General features: G+C 37.1%; 2 protein-coding genes across 2 annotated transcripts; both read right to left on the bottom strand.

Annotated features, from left to right (window-relative positions):
* Positions 1-6,523: 6,523 nt before the first annotated feature.
* LOC102512018 (olfactory receptor 2T8) lies at positions 6,524-7,487 on the bottom strand. Its single transcript, XM_032468868.1, is given in 2 exon segments — positions 6,524-7,330; positions 7,332-7,487. Coding segments are annotated over 2 exon segments (963 nt in total).
* A 12,538-nt stretch (positions 7,488-20,025) lies between these two features.
* On the bottom strand, positions 20,026-21,017 carry LOC102522106 (olfactory receptor 2L5-like). Its single transcript, XM_014553543.2, has one exon. The coding sequence runs from the start codon at positions 21,015-21,017 to the stop codon at positions 20,079-20,081; it is 939 nt and encodes a 312-aa protein (XP_014409029.2). The 3' UTR covers positions 20,026-20,078.
* Between the last annotated feature and the right edge of the window lie 2,022 nt (positions 21,018-23,039).

Here is a 23,039-nt window from a genome sequence, read left to right as displayed (position 1 = left end):
ATTACTCATGTTTAAGAAGTTGATAGCCTGGTGGTCAGTGTACTATTGACTCAAATAATTATATTAACAAAGTAGAAATATAAGCTAAAATTTCCCCAATGCTTTGAAGAGATAAACAAGAAAATACAATTCACGTGCATATTTTTAAAATATTTAATTTTATGTCTCATCGTAATACAGAACACTAATGAGAAATGACATCATACCTGAAATGAATTTCTATTAAATCAGGATGATGGTGTTACCTTTCTCATAGGGTTGTTTTGAAGATTAAATAATTCACATTAAACAACATATTAAATAACACACTCACATATATACGTGCACATACACGCACACACGGAACGAAGCCTGGCACATGGTAAATACCAAAAACAATGATTATTATTGTTTCTGTTATTACTATTGTTTCTATAATTAGTCTGTTCTTATGTTATATTATATCTATAATTAGTCTATTTCTATATTAGTCTATTCTTATCATTACTGTATTATTTCTTTATAATTTCAATATGCACTTAAGCAATTATATTCAAAATAAACAGAGAGAGAGAGGGAAAGAACCAAGTTATGCAAGAATATTACCATGTTAATAGAAGTAAATTTCAATAAGATGAATCTGAAGTTCAAGTTTACTCACTATCTGTTAAAACTGATCCCGGAGGTTCTCTGGGGGAGAATTCAACTCAACATGTTCAATGAAAATGAGTGGGTTGGCTTTCTCACCTGTCTACACACAAACAGGTGTATATGAGAAAGTGAAGCAATGCTTCTTATTCTGAAATCAATCAGCTGAGCTGCTCACAATTTCATTTTATAACAGTCAGTGATGTTTTCATTACACATGTCTTGCCCTTAGACTTTTCAGGGCACTGTATCATGCCTCAAGGAATCATTGCAGGGTGATCATAATTCTGTGTCTTTTTGCTGCCTCTCCATTTGTGACCAGTGTCTCACATCCGCATGAAATTCATCATGTGCAACACTGAAACTCCCAAGTCCCCTGAAATAATAAATTGCATCACTATGTGTAATGGCCCAGCCAGCAATCAGAAAATCATCTGACTTCTCTTTGTGTCTGCCTTTTCCATGTGCAAATCGCCATCTCCTACCTATTTAACCCATGCAAATGCCTCTCCTGGGATCCTCCTTCTCATGGGCTGCATACCATGAGTGGCCGTGGTGGATTTGAGGCATTCATTCTACTCTTCTCTTCTAATTAAATAGACCATTATGGATGTAGCAAGACCCGCATAGTTTTGCGTGCTTTTCAAATCTCCTTGAAGCCAGCAGTGTGTAGCCAATGGAGTAAATTTGGATGACAGAACAGTCTTGGGACTGGAGGCACACGCCTTTCTTGTACCTTCATCTTACTAGTTGGAATTTGCATGTGATGATGCGTGGTTCTGCGTTCCTCCTGGAAGAGTTGTACAGGGAACAAAGCCCAGGGATTCAGGAACAGAAAGCTGGGAGCCACCATACAATTTACTATTGATCATGACAATGTGGGGGTATTGGTATGAAATAACTCATCATCAAATTGTCCCAAAAATTGATTTTAGAAGGGAAAAATCAGAAGAATAATATTTGTGATAATTATTTGCCATCTTAACATTCCTATTAGATCATAAATTTTTGAAGATCATGAATTTAGCATAATTCTGGTATGTTTTATTCAAAATGTTTAACATGTGTTTCAAGAGATAGAAACTGGAAGTATTATAATATAATGATAATTAAAGTAATTTTCTGCCTCCAACTAGCCCCCACATAAATATAATTTGCCCTATATCAGGTTATTCTTTTTAGAGCAGTTTTAAGAATCCAAATAATTCACTGGTTTACATTCCATGTACATTCCCTGAAAGAGAGAAAAAAGGAAAAGAAAGAACAGAAAAAAAATATCTCCCATCTTTAGTTTTCATTTCTAATAAAGCTGAAATACTCATTTTATATACAGCATTGTCTTTCTTGCATTTTTGCCCACACCCACATCCTTTCTCCCATATAAATGTCTTCCCTACCATTTCTTAGGGCTTTGTGGACTTCCACCCTCTAATATTTTATGTTAAATCCTTCTTCTGTGATTCCCTTTTTCTCTTTAGATCTTTCTTCCTTGGTTTTCTTTCCTGCTGGGAACTAGATAGCTCTGTCAGGATATCGTATGTGATCAGTAGCTGCGTTGTCAATGTCTAGTTGTGCTCTCTGCACACTGAACATGACCTCTGCATCTCTTCTTCACTTGGTACCCGAAGTCTCCCAAAGCCCACAAGTCTCAAACCATTCCACTTTATCAGTAGCCCCCGTCCCCAAGACAGAACATTCTTGCTGAGTCTTTTCACATCTAACACACTAGCCTCACCAGCACCTCAAGGATACAAGCAACACCCTCCACCATGGTGACTGGCTTTTTGCTCACACCATTCAGGAGTCTGCTTCGGTATCACTTCCTCCAGAGTGATTGAGAGACGTGGGGTGATGCCTAACTCCGTGCATTTGCTTCATTATAGCTAAGGGTTTACAGGGAGGGGCGGGACGAATGTTTTGGGAGGAGGAAGGACACATGTAGCCTCTGGGAGACAAAAGAGCTTCCCCTTGATAGGGCAACATGGGAAACCATGTCTCCATGGGGAAGCCGAAGAAGGAAGCAAAGGAAACATGACGAAATAGTTTGTGTGGAGAGAGGTGTGGTCACTGAGACAGACCAGGATTTCCTCTGGGTGCAGCAGAAGAATCCTCTTGTCACAGGGATAAGGGATCTATACCAGCATTGCCTATACAAAGTGAGATTGAACATTTGATGCAGGGGAAACCAAAAACTGCCTTCTCTGACCACTTTCCTGTAATTCCTCCTTTTCTTAGCATATTTTATTTCCACTCTTCAGGGCCTGAGAGAACACTGTCTGTTAGAGGATCTATGCACAGCCTGTCCCTTACGCTAGGTAGGCGCTCCAGGACAGGCCACTTGGAGGGGTTTCACTTGCTGCAAAGTTGAGAGTCTTCTGGGTGTTTGGGCATCAATAGAGAAACCCAATTATTCCACAGACTGCCTATTACATGGAGGCAAACTGAAAAGATGGACTTTCTGTACCTAAGTGATTCTGCTTGTTTTCATTTTGAATAGATTCATGAGTCCATCAAAGGATCAGCCAATAAATTAAGTGTGTAAGTGAACGGAGTGTTAAAACACTCAGTCAATGCACTTCCTTAACACATAATTATTTTGGCAGCTAAAACTCATTGGGCAGTTTTAAATGCCACACAAGATTTCAAGCATCTTCCATTCATTAGCATGTTACAATTATTACTTAATCATCAAGAACTGCATGGGACCCACAGGCATCAAGCAGCATTTTCAGGGCTGTTCAGGTTCATCAAGAATTCAAGTCCTGAAGTTCTGGTCTCCCATTTCACATTCTAAAGTACTGTTTCCTGAAAACTTCTTCTATTTCACCCAACAAAGGGTCTCAATTTGCCAATATCTTGTTCTTTCTTTAGGAAAGATAAAAAACAGCTAGTTCACTTAGGTGTGTGAATTGCAGGGGCAAGGGAATGCCCCAGTCCTACTTTTAAAACTGGCCCTTTCATATACATAAGCTTTTAAAAATCAAACAACTGAATTCAGATCTGCGTGAAGGTGGGCAATGGATTTTGCCTCATAAATGCTTCCATGTTTCAAAAATCAGGATGTAAAACAAACAATGTTGCCTGCCACACCAATTCTATAAAGATCAAGGCATTAAGACACTTCAATTGCCTCCCAACAGTGTTTCCAGAGGACAATTCAGGACGGAAAAAACAGGAAGTATTCTGTGCTTTGGCTATACTGGCCTCTACATAGTTAAGATATGTATTCAAGAAAATGAATTTCAGATGACCCTAGATTCTTGCATCTTCCTATACATTGTGTCAAATGAAAAAAAAAAAATGCACAGCCTTAAAGTTGAGAATCATATTTCATTTGGCAGACTTCCTGAGGATTTCAAGCCGAGGAGATAGCCCTTCAGATAGCTCTAAGGGACTGCTCCAAAGAGGTAAGGGAGGAGCCAGGATATATGGCAGTTTTTACAACAAAGATCAGGTAGTTGGAACATCCAAAGATTACTATTAAAGAAAACCAGATATCTCAAGATAAGGAATTTAGCACTTTTTTATGTATGGGAAAATACCAGAGTCTGGGCTCACTGAAATCACTTCTTTGATGCGCACCTAGCTATCTAGGGCCAGCATCCTGTTCTCTGCCATCCTGAGTCCCTCAGGGCACATGGTTGGGGGTGGCTAAGTGGCTGACTGCTTGATGGCGGGCATCCTGTTTCCATCCTGAGTTCCCTCAGGGCTCACCATCAGGGGTCTACTGCAGTGTGATGGCTGCAGCATCCTTTGTTTACTGATATGTGGGCAATATTTTGTATTCACAATAGAAAAACACTCAAATCAGTAACCTGAGATGCCTGTTCTTTGTAATTAACTGTCATCTTTTAATGCTTTGCTACATTTCCCAACCAAAAAAAAAAAAAAAAAAATCACATATAATGTCACTCCACCTTAGTGGATATTACTTTAGTGGATTAGTTAATAGTAACTTAAGGGGACTATTAAAATATTTACTTAAATTATCTATTGATCAACGTATGACTATGTTTAGAGGAACAAACAAGGCTTAAAATACAGCAAAATGGAATTTAATGGCTAAATTCCATTATAGAATCTGAAACACAGCATTCAGGTATGGACAAATACAGCAACTAGCCTTTCTCCTAAATCTCTAAGTGCCACTTGCAAAATATCCCAGGAACCTGCAAAACTGGTTCTGTCCCATGATCCCTGATATCATCTCCTGTCGATCATTCTCCCTTTTAATTCATGTGAGATGGAGAAAACTATTTTGACTAAACTGCGATTCAAAAATTCAAAAATTTTAAACCACTGTCTTATACTTGACTTTATATTCAAATGCTTTATTTTTGGAGAGCACATGCATACACATTTGTAAATATATAGATGTACTAAACAAATATATACAGAACTATTTTCTTTGCAAAACCAATGGCATCTTTAAATGTACCAAAGAACTTGGCTGAAAATTATTGTAAGTATATCTTCATTTACCAGGAAAAGATAAGAAATATGCCATGAACACCCAAACCTTAAATTTTGTAACCTAATTTTTTCCTTCAACTTTGGGCAAAATGTACCTACAAGAAAAAAATTCCTTCAGATTTCAGTGGGATGATTCCACCCATGGAACTGGAATCTTTTGTTATAATGAAAAATTAAAATAAACAAACAAACAAATATACCTACAGTTTCAAGCCCAATGAAGGTGGTGGAAGAGATTCATTATATACACACCCAGTTCAAAAAGAATTAATATTGAAGAGTTAAATAATAACAGAAATGTAAGAAAATATATAATAATAAAGATAACCCAAGATAATGTTATTTAAAAATGCCAAATATTGCTATGAACATCATATATTATCAATAAACAACCAAATTGTCTGTGCCTTAAAATGTATCTATATTTTTTTTCCAAGTCATAATGGATGATTCACAAGAAAAATACACAAATAGGCAATAAATTAATGCAAAAGTCCACAGCGTCATTACACATCAGGGAAATACAAATTAAGACCAAATGACTCACTACATGAGACAAAATGAGACAAAATGCAAAAGGTTAGTAATACCCACAGTTTCTGCCAATTTGAAGCAACTGCTACTCAAGTGCTTTGCTGATGGGACTTTAAAATCAGACACCTACTCTGAAAAACAGATTACTAAAAAGTTAACCATAAACACATATGCTCACACACACCAAAAAATGGCTAATAGCAGTTTTAGTCATAACTGTTCCAGATGGAAAAGAGCCCAGATGTCTATCAACAAAACAGCGCCTAAAGCAATGGGGATACTTGCCAACAAAGAAGTGTGATTCAGCAATTAAATAAACAAAAGCACACTGCTGGTAGAAGTAGAACTGTGGAGAAATCTTCAAAAACATATTAAGCTGAGAGAAAGGCACAAGATGCAAGAAAAATGCCTACTGTATGTTTTCACTGCTAGGAAATTCTAGGAGAGGTTAAGCCAATGGAGAGATACAAATGGCATCAATGTTTGCCTCTCAGTTGAGGGGTTTTATCGGAAAAGGGCATTTGGGTGTGGTTTGCTATGGGGATAAGTTACGAGTGCATGGACTGTTGAAACTGATTGAAAGGCACCCTTCAGATGTGAGTGTTCTGGTGTCTGTAAATTATACCTCAATTTTAAAAATCAACAAACTTAACATCATTTGACCACTCTATTTACTCTTTGAACAGATATTTATGCTGAGGGGTGGTGTAGACATATCTTAATAGTGATTTGCGATGAACAGATTTTTAACAATCCACAGTTTGATTTGCTGATGACAGAAGAGTAAATCATCCCAAAGCTGAAGGTCCACCTGCATTTTGAAGCAAAGCAGAAATAACAGGCAGAGAAATGATGTATATATAACCTCAGTCAGGAAAATCCGCTACATTCACTTCTTACAACTTCGAACTTTGGGGCAAATACTTAAGGCAGCACACTGATCCATACACTTTCTCAGGGCTCCCTTGACCTCACTGTTCCTCAGACTGTAGATGAGGGGGTTCAGCACAGGGGTGAAGACCGTATAGTAAACTGACACCACCTTATCGTGGTTCGCTGACCTGTAGGATTTGGGTCTCATGTAGGTAAAAATGGCAGCTCCAAAAAAGAGTCCCACCACGGACAGATGTGAGGAGCAGGTGGCAAAAGCTTTCTTGCGGGCTTCGTTAGAACGCATCTGGAGAACGGCAGCGAGGATGAGGCCGTAGGAAGTCAGGATGAGGGAAAGGGGGACCAGGAGCATCAGCACACAGCAGATGTACATGACGTACTCAAAGGCTGACGTGTCAGCACAAGCCAAACGCACCAGAGTGGGGGCCTCGCAGAAGAAATGGTCCATCTCACGTGCACTACAAAATGAGAAACTGAGGGTAGCAGCAGCCTGCATGAGCCCGTCAGCTGCACCCAGGAACCAAGACCCCAAAATCATCCTCAGGCATGACTGCCTACTCATGAGGACTGAGTATCTCAGTGGGTGGCAAACAGCGACGTAGCGGTCGTAGGACATGGCTGCTAAGAGGAAGCACTCACCCCCTCCCAAACTGAGGAAGAAGAAGATCTGCAGCCCACAGCCAGCCGGGGAGATGGACTTCCTGTCAGTCAGGTAGTCAGCAGCCATTTTGGGCACGATGGTGCACACCAGCAGCAGGTCCATGAGGGAGAGTTGGCTCAGGAGGAAGTACATGGGCCTGTGGAGCCTGGGGGTCCAGGAGAATCAGGACAAGTATGAGGGCGTTGCCCACTAGGGAGGTGAAGGCCATCATCAGAACCATCACAAAGAGAAATAAATGGGCTCCTGTGTGGTTAAAGAGACCTAGGAGAATGAAATCTGATGTCGTATTCCAGTTTCCCATGATTTCCAGCAAGATGGAGAAATAGATGAGGTTACACGTACATATAACATAGCAAAAAAAAGTTTAACTCTATTAAAATCGGTCAATTCTTGTTGACATCCATTCATCTAGGGAGGCATTTTTACTTTGCAAACAAGAAAACTTACATCCTTAGTCCTAGGAACTGTGAGTACCGAGGCTGCAGGTAGAAACATAAGTTTACTTAGAATTGTTAGTGCATTTAGTTTAACTTTGCCAAGCTATGCATTGAAAACAGTAATGATCTTCTTAGAATATGTTCCCCCAATATAACCCTCTAACACTGAAGGGAAACTGTAACTGTAAAATGACGTTTTGTGTAATGAGATCCGTCCTGGTCAAAGTCATAGGAAACATAATCTTTACTGCGTGAAGAAGAGAAAATAAAACTCCTTACTTCTTCACCCAACCACAGAAATAAGTGGTTCTTCTTCAGTTCTAAGAGGACCTCAGTCCTTAAAGGTATGTTTATCTCTGATCTTCTGGAGCTGAAACTGCCCTAGCTTGTTGAATAAATACAAACATACCTGCAGAGGTGAGGAGGATGCTAATTCAGTATCAAAGATACTGGTGTGATTCAGCGATGTTACAGGGCAGAGGGAGTCCATCTCTTCCACCTCCCTTTACCCCCACTTTTTACATTCATCCCATACTTGACTGCCAATCACGATGGAGAAAGGAAGTGCGAAAAGGTTCACTCAACCCCTAACTCCACTGCTTCAACACCACCACTGTACTGACAGCATTCTACTTGAGGGTTTTAGTTGGTTGTTTTAAAGTTAGATGTCATGGAAATACACTTCCTCCTTGTCAAATGTATTTCACATTTGCCAAAACTGTGTAATCTGCACAATCTCATATATCTAACATGCATTTTGAACCACTAGTAACTATATGCAATTTCTAACTATAGATCTCAGTACTGCTCTTCTGAAGGACTTCAAACCCTTCTAACTTTTTTTTTGACTCAAGACCTTATATTCCATTATTTCCAGCTCTTTTTATTGTTGAATATTGACAGAATTTTAAATCTATTTAAAAATTAGTAGGTAACTAAGTATAACTGGATGGTGTTGGGCAAGTGTGTTAAACTAATTTTTCGATGCCATCTTACCCATTTTTAAGTTTACTGTCAATACCGTGGCATTAAATATTTTCATATATTTGTGAACCCATCACCAATATGAATGCTCAGGACTTTTTTCATCTACTCAGACTGAAATCCACTGAACAAGAACTCCCCATTCCCCCTTCTCCCCAGGCCATGGCAACCACTGTCCCACTTTCTGTCTCTATAAGTGTGACTATTCTAGGAACATCAGATAAGTGAAATCATATAGTATTTGCTTTTGCTTTTGTTTTTTGATTGGTTTTTTTCACTTGTCATTATGTCCTCAATGTTCATCTATGCTGTATCAGAATCTCCTTCATTTTAAGGCTGAGTAATATTCTTTTGCATGCACGTACTGTATTTCACTTATTAATTCATTCCATCTATGGATACGTGTGTTGCTTCCAAACCAGTTTTGTAATTAAGTATTCATTTAGTGGGATATTTGATAACATATATTCATTATTTTTTATTTTGATAAGGTAAACATATATAGCCTAAAAATACAGCAATCTGAGATAACTTTCTGCTTAAGTCATGCAAGAGAATTTCACATATTTTAGGTAATAATTACAACTTACATGAATTTTCAATTTAGAAAAACACATTTACTTTTTTTTTTTAAATTTTATTGAGTTAAAGTCAGTTTACAATGTTGTGTCAATTTCTGGTGTAGAGCACAATTTTTCAGCCATACACAGAAAATACATTTTCTAATGAAGTTTCTACTTGTGTTTAATATCTTATCAAATATGAAATAATTAGGTCAACTTTTCAGCAGACATGAGTAATATATCTACACATTTTTTTTTTAGGTGAAATAAATGTATAAAATAATCAGTCAGCACAAATGTAACTGACTAGTCAGCATACTAATAGCATTTAGATTACTTAACGGAAAGGTCAACTAAATGCGTCAATAAGTGGTACATAATTATGCTTTCCTAAGATGTGACAGTGTTTGATTGATTGTTTAATTAAAATTCTTATCTACCTTTTCATATTACGCAAGTGAGACTAGTTGCTACTAATTAGAATGTTTGTAAACCTATGCAAAGAGGATTCTCAGGAATAATTTCTAACAAATTGACAACGGATACGAAGTGTGGTAAAAATCCTAAATGAGGAATTAAGTCATCTTGCAAATAAAATATTTACAATGACACTAAGTGGAATCATAAATCTCACCTCTAACTACAGGAATAGGAATGTTTAAGACTGCAAAGATAAGTATTTCCTTCTTTCTCTTGATCATGGCTTCAGAACACTAGACATTTTTTGTCTTTTCTTCTTAGAACGGTGCTAAAATTGTGATGTCTTTAAGTTATAAACTCATCTCTTTTGCAATGCTACCATAAGGCACAAAATATCCTTTCTGTTTATTTTTTCATGGAGTAACCATAGACTATTTAGAAAACTGCCTATAATTTTTCTTTCTATATTTTTCTGATCCTTGTTGCCCTCACTTCACATTAAAACTATAATTTCTCCCCAGGATACTTGGATGATTAATCAAACTATTCTTTAAAGAATAAAATAGTAGCAGTCAAATCATCTATGTGACAGAACTGACAGATTCTTACAAGTGTTTTGACCTGATGTATGTGTCAGCTAACATTTGTTTTAGTTCTGCAGCTTGTAGGGTAGATAATAGAATGGATTTTATTTGTAAAACTATACGGAGAAGGTGGTAAAACTGGATTTTTCTGGAGTTCAAATTTCATAAACAAAACTAATATTTTTTAATGACATACTCACATAAGATAAAAATAAGGAACTCCAATAGCCTGGGTCTGCATCCCCTCTGAGCGGCATCCTCCTAATGTCCCTCTTGGAATGGAGAAAGCTTCTTTTAATCTTGCAGCTTCAAACCTGCTCATATTAGTGTTGGGAGTCACCTATTAAGGGGTGGGGCCTATTCCCATCTTATGTTAAAATTACTGTCCTATTACTATGTCAGAGCTGCAAAACCATGACTCTTTGGATACCAAAGATACTTAATTTTCAAGGATTTTCTAGATTTCCAGAACTTCAATATACTTTCCTTACATACATTCAGAAGGTTATAATTTATTAAAAATAAGAAAAAAAAAAAACACTTATAAGAAAATGTGAAATGTAAGTAGATGTCTTCGGAAAAGGCTGATGATTTAAAAATACATTAAGCAGTGGCTTAATCTGTTTCTGCCAATACTTGTTAAAACTTTGATACACAGGGAAGATTAAAGAGTGTGTCGTTGAGAGACAACCTTTGGTCAAAAGTAGTAATTAAATTAATAACGCCTATGGTAGGATTTATCTATTTTTTATTTTTGAATCTTGTTTGATAGAATTGCTATGAATTATGTTTCTATTAATTTGTTTCTTTGTAACATAATTTTATATTTTACAGGTTTATTTGTGTCTGAGTAATAAAATGCTTGATAATTGCAAGGACAGTAACAGCAGATTACATCTTTGAAGCCAAGAGCCGTGCAGTTTGATTCTATCTGGTCTAAGTTTTATGATTTTATTATTATATAACTTTATATTTTCAGTTCCCAGGGAAAGCGTGGTTCTTGGCTCCATTTTTACCACTCTTGTGACCTTGTCTTTTCAAAGAGCAACTATAAGCATCATATAACATAACTATAAAAATTTTTTTAAATATCTCTGTCTCACGGAATAGTTGATGGGAAATGCTGGAAGGAAGTACACGCCTGTTACTCAGATATTCTCATTAGTGCTGACCAGGTAATTTCAGACTGACTGGTTAAGCTTATATTTCTTGGACAGGCTGAAACTGCAATTAGAGTAGATATTAAGTCTCAGTTTGGTGACATGTGTTTAGCACAAATACCCAACTTTTGTTTGTCTCTTGTCTTCTTTTTTCTTCTTCTTTTCTTCTTTATTAACAAGACTTAACTATGAAATTATGGAAATTTAAGACACTAATTACAGGAACTGAAAAGTAAAAAGGATATTTAGAAATATTTAGGAGGTAAAATTATGATGATTTTGTGATTACTTATCTATGGAAATGAGACAAGAGGTCAGGTTGGGGCCCAAATATCTCATTGGCTCTAATTTATATGACACATATGTGTTTACTCCTTATAATGTATAATAAATAATATATAATCATATATAATAAATAATCCAAAAGCATTTAATGACTGATAGTCATTTGTTCCAAGAAGCAGCTTTTTTTCCTCCTCCATATTTTAAAAGTGAGAAAATGTGTAGCAGAGGTTACCTAAATCTTGCAATAAGAAGACAATTATTTTTTTTTCACATAATTGACCTACACTTTGTTGTATGAAGACACTACTCATTCATCAAAATAGGAAGAGAGGGAGACATACTCTTTCCCCTTTCCATAAATCAAACTTTGTTAATGAATCTATAAGAAAAATCTAAAAGCACACAGTGTGCATTATAGAAGCATCCAAATAGATACCATTTGATTCAAAATTTGCCTCTTCCGGAAAAAACACATGGAGACTAAACAACATGTTATGAAAAACCAAAGGGTCAATGAAGAAACCAAAGAGAAAGTCAGAAAATATCTCAAGACAAATGAAAATGAAAACACAACTCTCCAATATCTATGGGATGCAGTAAAAGTAGTTCTAGGAGGCAAATTGATAATGATATAGGCCTCCCTCCAGAAAAAAGAAAAATATCAAACCATTTAACCTACTGCTTAAAGGAATTAGAAAAAGAACAAAGCCCAAAGTGTGGCAATAATAAAGATTAGAAAGAAGTAAATAAAATAGAGAGACAAACAAAAACAATAAGAATATTAGTGAAACCAAGAGCTGATTTTTTGGAAGAAAAATACAAAACTAATAAAACTTTAGCAAGGATCATCAAGAAACAAAGAGAGAACCCGAGTAAACACAACAATAAATAAAGTTAAGAAATGAAAGAGGAAAAATAACAATATCACGAGATACAAAAACTTATCAGAGAATACTATAAATAGTAATATGTCAACAAGCTTGACAACGTAGAAGAAATGGACAAAAGCCTAGAAATTTACAACTTGCCAAGGTGAATCAAGAGGAAACACACAATTTGAACAGAAGAATGACTAGTAGCAAAATTTTTAAAAAGTCAAGTAAACAGTGGCCCCAAACTGGACAGCTCACAGAGGAATCCCGCCAAACATATAAAGAAGACGTAATATCTATCCTTCTCAAAGTATCCCCCCCCCAAAAAAAAAAAAAATTGAAGAGGACAGAGGATGGAACACTCCCAAAATTATTCAACAAAGCCACCATTTTCCTAATACTGAGACCAGACAAAGATACTATAAAAATATTACAGGCCAATATCTTTGATGATTATAGGTGCAAAAGTCCTCAAAAATATTAGCAAACCAAATACAATAATATATTTTTTAAAAAAATCATACACCTTGATGAAATATGGTGTACTCCAAAGATGCAAGGATAGTTCAATATTTGAAAATAAATCAATGTGATACATCACATTAAAAAGGGGGAGGATAAAAATTACATCATCAAATAGAAGCAGACAAAGCATTTGACATTTTCAACATTCTTTCATGACAAAAACACTCTTCAAAGTTTTATAGAGGGAACATATCTGAACATCATGAAAACTGCTTATGGCAAACCTAGAGCTCACATCATACTCAATGGTGTGTGAACAAAAAATACTGCAAACCATACCATATGTAAACAAAGAGTGCTGAAACCATCAAGTCATCAGCGGCTGCCACCATCCCCCAGTGAAGACAAGCCTGCAGCCCCAGCCTCTGCAGCCACTCACAGTGGTGCACCCTGAGGGGACTCAGAATAAGAAAGGACAGGACACTGGTCCTAGATAGCTAGGTGCTTGTCAAAGGAATGAATTCAGTGAGCCCAAATGTTTGCTTCCTCCATACATAGAAAAGCTCTAAATTCTTTAACTTGAAATGCCTGGTTTTCTTTAGTTAACAAGTAATCTTTTATTGTTCCAACTACCTGGTCTTTGTTGTAAAATTCCTATATATCCTGGCTCCTCCACTACCGCTTTGCAGCAGTCGTTCAGAGTGATCTGAGAGGCTGTCATCCCAGCTCGAGTCCTCCCGCCAAATAAAACATAACTCTTAACTTTTAGGCTGCGCATTTATTTCAGCCAACAGGTGAAAATGTGAAAGTCTTTCCTCTAAATTCAGGGAAAAAAAGTAAGGATGCCCACTTCCCCTCATGTATTTAACATCATATTGAAAAAACTCTCCACAGCAACCAGACAAGAAAGAGAAATAAAAGTCACCTAAACTGCAAGGGTAATAGTAAAATTGCCACTATTTGCAGATGACATGATACTTTACATAGAAAATACTAAAATCTTCACACAAAAAAAGAAAGAAAGAAGGAAAGAAAGAAAGAAGGAAGGAAAGAAAAAGAAAAAAAAAAAGAAAGAAAGAAAGAAAGAAAGAAAGAAAGAAAGAAAGAAAGAAAGAAAGAAAGAAAGAAAGATGAAAGAAAGAAAGAAAGAAGGAAAGAAAGATGAAAGAAAGAAAGAAAGATGAAAGAAAGAAAGAAAGAAAGAAAGAAAGAAAGAAAGAAAGAAAAAGAAAGAAAGATAGATCTGTTAGAAACAATAAATGGATTTCTGTACATTTGCAGAATGCAAGATTAATGTACAGAAATCTGTTTTTCTCTATACCATTATGGAATATCAGGAAGCGGAAGTAAAAATAAACCTTGTTTAAAATCACATCAAAAAGAATAAAACACCTAGGAATAAACTTAACCAAGGAAGTGAAAGACCCATCCGTAGAAACTATTAAACACTGGTGAAGGAAATTGAAGATGAGATAAACAAATGGAAAGGTATCTTGTGATTTTTGGATTGGAAGAGGTAACATTGTTAAATGGACAGAATATCTTTAAACCCTTGGTGTCTCTGTCACTGACCCCAGGCTCTTTCTTTGGTCTTGAAGCTGGGCAGGTACAGGCCTGGAAGGCCCGAAGGGTGCAGCTGGACAGTGCCTCTTGGGCATGAGTATTGTTTTAGGCTGGTTTCAGGAACAGCAGACATAGAAAAGCTCTGAAAACTGGAGAAGTTAAACACTTGAAAGAGACATTTACATTTAAAAGTGAAATCTCCGTTTGTGAGGGTCTCCCCTATTTTGTGCCCCGATGCAGAGAGGACTAAATTTCTAGAAACTCCTATCAATGCAAAAGGCCGTGACCAAACATGCATAACAAGTGCATCCTTGTTTTTGTGCCTTTGCTGGTAACTTGTGTGAATGAAAAATACTGCAATCCATATCGGTAAAGGAAGAATGCTGAAGCCATCAAGTCATCAGCGGCTGCCGCCATCCCCCAGTGAAGACAAGCCTGCAGCCCGGCCCCTGCAGCCACTCACAGTGGTGCACCCTGAGGGGACTCAGAATAAGAAAGGGCAGGACACCGGCCCTAGATAGCTAGGTGCTTGTCCAGGGAGTAATTTCAATGAGCCCAGACATTTGCTCCTTATCACAACATAGAAAAATGCTAAATTCTTGCAGATGTCTGACTTTCTTTAATAACGGTAGTCTTTTAATGTTCACTACTTGGTCTTTGTTTAAAAGTCCTATATATCCTGGCTCTTCCACCATCTCTTTGGGGCAGGTCCCTCAGAGCGATCTGAGAGGCTGTCATCCTAGACAGAGTCCTCAGAAGTGTCGAGCGAATAAAACATAACTCTCAACTTTAAGGTTGTTTATTTTATTTTAGTTGATACCTCCCATAGCTGGCTTTTACTTTTCACCACTTTTTTCTTTTTTTTTTTTTTTTGGTCTTCTTTAGCTTTAAGGGGATGTCTTGGGCCATTTTAGGGAGGACTGAGTTTTCCTGGGTCTTCCCCATGTATACAGGAGATATATATGTTAATAAATGTGTTTCTTTTTTTCTCTATTAACCTGAATTTTGTTCATGGGGCATCTCAACCAAAATATTACCTAGACGGGCAGAGAAAACAATGTTTTTTTCTTTCCTACACTATTTTCCTGTAATTTAGGGTACAATGTTTCCATCTTGCTTTTCAACAAACTAAGTCCAGAGATACGGTGTGGTTCCCCTAAGCCATGGAGTGTCAGGTTCAACAATTATGGTGTGAATCTTTCTGTGTCCCTCATTTCTTCTTGGTAGGAAAGAGGCTTCATTCAATCTCCAAGACATTCCCTGAGTCCCACAGGGCAGATTCAAACATTTGCTAATCTGGGAATGGAAGGAGTGCAGAAACAAGGGAGGAATAATCAGGAAACAATAGTGCAGCCCTGAGGCAAGGTCCTGATGCCTCCTCAAGGAATATACACAACAATATCTTTCAGTTCTGCGGGAAATAAGGCTCTCCCCAATCTCTGTCTCTTGTTCCTGATGGCACAGAATCTTCAGAGATTATTTTTGGTGGAGGGGAAGACACTGGATTCATCAGGTTGCTGGCATTCTGATTAAAAGCAATTTTCTTTTTTGTTACTAAGGCTCTTGCCCCCAGCATCATACGCCTGCCCCTCCCTCAAATAGAAACCAATTATTTTTTTCCTAAGTCTCAGGCGGCAGCTGCAAAGAGAAGAAACAAGAACTGGTTAGAACGAACTCAGCCCATGATTGCAAAGAATTAGACCCCCAGTAGACCTTGACCCTCATTATGCGCTCATTGTAATGTATTAGTGTTACGGAAATGACAGGCCAGCCAAAAAAGAAGCACCACTCGGAGGGTTGGAGTACTCAGATTTATTATGCTGACAGGCTCAGAGGGGCTTCTGCTCCGAGGCTCTGAGCCCCTCCAAGACGTGTGCATGAGGTTTTATAGGGTTAATTACAAGCTTGGGGTGTTCGGCCAATAGGCGTGGAACAGCTTTAGCAGCATCGTTATCACAAAAGTAGAGGCAGGGAGGCAGCAAACTGACATTCCAAGGCCAGATATGTCTCTTTGAAAATCCAGCTGGCTAGCAAAAAAAAAAAAAAAAAAAAACATGGACAGGGAATCAGCAAACCGACATTAATTAACTTAGATTTACGAGTTAGCCCAGCAGAGCTCAAATCAGTTATCCAACACTTGTTTCACTTAGATTTGTGAGTTAGCTTGTTAGCCCAGCCCGGCTTTTCCTTCACATTAGCATGTTAATGACGTCCCCACCAGCACCGTGACAGTTGGCGGTTGCCATGACAACAGCTGGAAACACCCATACAAAGGCCGAAGTCAAAGCAATTGGCTTCATCACACCCAGAAGGAAGTCATAATGACAGAAGCCTCCCTTTAAAGTCCACAGAGTCCAAGCTGTCTTTACTGTGTGGAGGGCATGCAAACCTGGAGCTGTCTCAGTGAGTCAACTTGGCTAATAGCTCCCCGACTTGAGTGCCTTTCTTTCTTCCCTTTTCCTCTTCTGAGCAACAAAGCAGGCATTCACTTTGCCTCTCTGCCTCTGCTGTGAATTCTTTCACAGCCGGCAGCCAGGACCTACTCTTTCTTTGGCCTCCTAATTTTGGGGTCTCTATCTGCTAACCCCTGTTTAATTCTACATTCCAAAGATTATTTCAAAAAACAGCCTATATTACCATTGTTTTCCAGATTTATATGAAGCTATTCTCTTTCTACTCACTCATTCTACTTTTTAATAACCTTTGTTTTGTTGGAGGTTTACAGGGACACCATGAGCTGGCCCACGTGGACAGCTGCAAGGACCAGAATGCCTGCGGCAAGAAATTTGCAACAATCAACCACACCCCCCTCCCTTGTTTTTTGTATAAAAGGAGCCTGTATTCTGACTAGAGCAGGATGGTTGTCCAAGACATGAGTCTGCCATCCTCTAGATCTGCCGGCTTTCCAAATTAAAGCTGCTATTCCTTGCCCCAGCACCTCGTCTCCCGATTTACTGGCCTGTCGTGCGGCGATCAGAAGGAGTTTGGACTCAGCAACATGCCAGTGCATGTGAGCAGAGAAGCCCTACTGGGTAGCATCCTTACCATGGAGTGTTTGTTTGTTTGTTTTTAGCACGCAGTTTTGGTATGCATATAGTCTTTTAAAAAAACCTGTTACAACATTATAAAGCAAATATCTTTTCATGTAAATACTCTTTTCATGAAAAATTTCAGAAAACAAGTATTAACTAATTTTAATATCAACTTACCTTGTAATTGCAGATACGATGATTAAATAAACAAAGAGGCATTTGAAACATAAAACCAAAACTTGCAGGACCCTGTGGGGGCCCTCCTGGGCACAAAAGCCTTTCTGTGTCCCAGTTTCTTATTTGCAGGGAAAAAAATCAACTTCCTGGACTTTCCTGAATATTAAAGGGCAGATGTAAACTTGCTAATCAGGGATGTAAGGGAATGGAGAAACAAAAGGGGAGTGATCAAGAAATGATAGTGCAGGGTGGGGAAAGGTCTCAGTTCCTCCTGAAGGAATATAAGTAACAATATCTTTGGGTTCCTCTGCAGGAACCAAGGCTCCCGACCAGGCGGGTGATGGTAACTTCAAGCTGAGCATAAGATTCTTGAAACACTTCCCTGTTACCTCAACACCAACCAATCAGAGGAAAGGCACACACCCTGCACCTCGACCCCAAATATTGCCTATGAAAACTTCTCCCTGAAAACCATTGGGAACTTTGCGGGTGTTGAGCACAAACCACCAGTTCTCCTTGCTTGACCCTTCAATAAACCTTTCTCTGCTCCAAACTCTGAGGTTTGGTTTGTTTGGCCTCACTGTGTGTCGGGCATACAAACCTGAATTTGACAACAAAGCCATTTCTGGTTTCTTATACAAAATTTAAAAAAGAGAGAGAGAGAGAAATCGTTAAAATGACATTGATTAAATTTATTTTTAAAATTAAATTCAGATTTACATGAAATAGAGTTGAATGAATCAATGGGTTCAAATTGTTTAAAAGATAAATCATTTAAAAAATCTCCTTGAGAATCACAAGTTCTATGTTTACTAAAATTTATATTTTGGTATAATTTGTTAGAAATTGAGCTCAACATTGTATTCACAATCTATAAAGATTCGTAATAGTTCCAGTAACATAAGCAGAAAGATTCTTTTCAAAATTAAGAAACATCAAAAGTTAACTGCAACCTAGTATTTATCACCAGTGACTGAAAACACATTCAGTTACATTTATAGCCAGTAAAGTTTCTAAGGCAACAAATTCAGATGAAAATAAATTTGGAGAAAAGTAAGCCCTCAAAATATTACAGCTAATAAAGATATCACATTATAAAGTATTAGTTTATATTACAGATAAAATTCTGACACAAAATATTATTAGTTGTTTGTATAGCATTTCATAACTAATGAATTAATTTTGGGGAAAAAAAACTATATTTGAGTACCAATGATGGCACCCTATACTGCTTTCTAACAAGAGATCTCATATTTTTATTTTGTGCTGTGCCCTACAAATTATTTAGGATATGGCCCTTGCATTCCCTGCCATACCTAAGAGGGAAAAAACATTTCTGCGCTAATCACTGATGGACAGTGATAATATTTCAACCAGGAAGTTCACTTGGGCTAATAGATTTTTATTGGATACAGTGTTGGGATCTGCTTAGGAAAGTAACTAAGCCATAAAATGAATGTCTAAAACTGGTTCATGAACGTTAACTGCCTCCAATCTGTTTCAGTAGAATTACGGGACATAGTGAGTGGAGAATTAAAATCTCATCTGAGAGATGTTATCGAATACAATCCAATGCAAGAATTGCAGTGACTACTTTGGATGTAAACTAAGTACGTGTGGAGTGTGGGGAATGGTTGGAAGAAAGTCCTTGATATTTCCAACATCTAGTAATTAGACAAAACTTTGACCCGCTCGTGATATAATTAACTTTACAATTTCTTTCATCTCTGTTGGTCTCTCTGGGTCCTTACTGCTGATCCCCAGGTATTCCTGCTATTAAATCCCTTCCCTGGGATGCACCACTCTAAAGGAAACATAAACTTGTCATTTCCATTCAGCATGGTGTAAGGACTTCAGAATCCCCCATGAAGTCTTAGCTAAATCTCTTAAATACGGTCTTCCTATATTGAAGGAAAGGATAACTGTTTTGTGTATTTAGGGCTACTATGAAAAGAAAAAGAAGTCTTCTGACATTTAATTTGATCTAGACATTCAGAAAATTTAGACATATTGCAAAATAAATGGAAAGTTGTAGAACTGTGGATGCTGAAAGACAACTTCAGTTAGAGTGTCCACTTTTCATTACATGACAAAGAACAATTTTCATTGAACACGTATCAGCAAATATTAAAAGTTTGTAAAATTAATAAGGAAAAAATACCATGAAGAAAACAGAATGAGGGTGGAAAATATATATATATTTGCAAGATAGTTTTGTCGAGACACGAGTGATTGTATTCTCCCTTGAATTACTCTTAGTCCTTGCATTTAATAATAAAATAATATTTTAATCATTGTATGTTGATTAATGGATTTATATCTGTCTCCTGGTACCCATTAAAAACTTTGTTTACATTTTCACAGAGCAGATTCTCTGAATTACTCTTTTCAGGGCCCCCATCACCTCCTTGTTTATCAGGCTGTAGATAAGCGGATTGAGAATTGGGGTCAGGATAGTGTAGAAGACAGCCAGAACCTTGTCCTCTGTTGGAGTACGCAGAAATTTTGGGTGCAGATAAGTATAAACAAAAGGTGCAGAGTAGAGAGTCACCACAGTGAGGTGGGCGCTGCAGGTTGAATAGGCCCTCTTCCTCCCTTCTGCTGAGCGCACGCGGTAGACAGCAAGGAGAACACGGCCATAGGAACATGCAATCCCAGTGAAAGGCAACAAAAGAAAGAGGCTGGTGCTCACAAACACGGTGTACTCATAGACGCACATGTCCATGCAGATCAGAGTCAGCATGGCTGGGACATCACAGAAGAAATGATTGATGGCCCTGGACCTGCAGTAAGGGATGTGGAGGGCATACGTGGTGTGGGCACAGGAGTTGATAGAGCCCATTATCCAAGATCCTGTTATCATCAACACATACATCCTTTTGCTCATTCTGATGGGATAGTGAAGAGGGAAGCAAATGGCCACATAACGATCATAAGCCATAGAGACCAAGAGCAATCCTTCTGCACCCGCTAAAGTCAAGAAGAAGAAGCTCTGAATTCCACACCCAATGAAGAAGATAGACTTGTTTCCAAACAGGAAATTGGAGGCCATTTTGGGGACAATGGTGGAGATGTAGGTCAGGTCCATGAGGGAGAGCTGACTAAGTAGGAAATACATGGGTGTGTGGAGATGGGTGTCCAGACAGATGAGAAGGATCATTGAGAGGTTGCCAAACAGAGCCACTAGGAAAATGAGAACAACGAGAATAAAAAGAAACAGGCTAATTCTTGAAGGGGGGAACAATCCCATTAAGATGAAATCAGTTGATGTCTGATTATAATTTTCCATGTGTCATTCACATGATTTTTCCTAAAGCAGACACAAGAGAAAGGAAGTCATGTTTAAAACAATAAACTGTGTTTAAGCTATTATTTTAGTCAGAGTGTGTCACTTAAAATTTTATAGCTCTGAAATGAATAACTACACTTATTAATTTTGGAAAAAGAAAACTTATCTTTTGATCCAGAGATTAATATTTAGAACAGCAAACATTTTTGGCCAAAGAGTTTTCTAGAAAACCTTTAAAGTTTTAAAAAAAAAAATTTATATCATTAGGTTAAGTATGTTTTATTACCTTACACAAACTCAAGTAACATCAAAATCAGATACCATATTCAAAATATATTCATAAGAAACCAATGTAAATGCATAAGGGAAAATTTCTTCTTCATATTCAAGCCCTAAGTCTTACCTCTAAACTTGCAGCATCCTATCAGCTCATGTTGAGAAATGACTCTTCTTTCTTGAGTCTTCTTTGCACACAAATGTCAAATCAAGCTTCCTTGAGGTCAAGCAACATTATTTAGTTCATCTGTTGTGAAATCAAAATGAACCCATATTGTTAAGTACCATTTATACAAAGTTATTTTCTTTTGACCCTTTAGTGGGATTCTAAAATTTGTAGTTTAAGTAAAGCCTTTGCCTGAATATTTATATGCCAGACTCCTTGGAGCTTTGATAAATCTGTGCAAGCTCTCACATATAAGCATATGTTTTATGTTTCTCTGCTTCTGTAACACTTACACGATAAACATTGCTTTATGGCACTTGGTCTTACTCATTTATCTTTAACTTTTATATCTTATTTTAATTTAAAGCCATTTCCAAATCTAGACAAGAAAGCTTAAGGACTTGTATTTATAGTCTCTATCTATTAAAACCCAACTATCATGATGATTATATATATATATGTGTTATAAATTAAAAGAAAGTGGGTAAGCATAAGACATAATACGAGACGGAATAGTTTAGGATACTTTAAAAGAAGGAATCTGGAAATAGAAATAGTCAGTCACTTAAATGGACAAGAGAAGATGACATCCTAGGAGTCTTCCTGGAGGAGGAGCATTCTTCTTCATGGTGGAAGAAGAAATTCTTCAGAGACATTGTAAGTAAACAAGCTACACAGAGTGAAATACCAAATGGTATTTTAGTGGTAATAACTATTCCAGAGCCAATATTGTTAGAAATTTAAGAAAGTCTGCAACATGAAAGAGGAAATGGATACATGTACATAGTTTATTTGTACATGAGACACAGACACAAATACAAATACATACAAACACACTCAGAAAAAAGTATATAGTGATGTAAAATGACTGGAAAAATGAGAAAATTGTGTTTTTAAGAGATAGGATTTATATATTCATAAAGTATGAGACATTATCATTCTACACCATCTATATATATATAAAATCTCCTTTATATCCTTAGATATAAAAAAGAACATGTCAGGTAACAATCTCTTGCAAATCAAAAAAGTGATTAAAAAAAATAAGTGAAACTTTTGAAGGCAAAATGAAAAAAATCTACCAGAATTTAGAAAAACAACAACAAAAACATGATAGAAAATTGGCCATTTAAAAAGGGTATCAGAATTGGAGAATTAATATAAAGGAACAAATAAATGCTTGTTGTCACTCCTAGAAATGCATACAGTAAAACAACAATGGATTTAATAATATCAAAGAAACACATTTTTCAGAATTTATATAAATTAACCACCATATTCAAATGGAATGAACAGAACACAGGAAAATAACTGAAAAACGTATTATTGAAAGATATTGTCTTGAAAATTCGAGATGTCTTTTTGACAATATTTTCTGAAAATTATTAGTGTTGCCCATAAATGTATGTTTCTCAATGCGACTTATCTGGTAAAATACCAATAATGGGAAGAACTGTTTCATATCAAAATATGAACTAAAATATCACCAGTTTTTTATAATAATGTGTATTTTATTATTTCAGCAATATATGCTAGAAAATGGAAAAATGCTGTCGACATAGCCACCTTGGACACAAAGA

This window comes from Camelus ferus, chromosome 3 (genome assembly GCF_009834535.1).
Source record: "Camelus ferus isolate YT-003-E chromosome 3, BCGSAC_Cfer_1.0, whole genome shotgun sequence".
Lineage (NCBI taxonomy): Eukaryota > Metazoa > Chordata > Mammalia > Artiodactyla > Camelidae > Camelus > Camelus ferus.
This window is presented reverse-complemented; position numbering and strand designations above follow the sequence as displayed.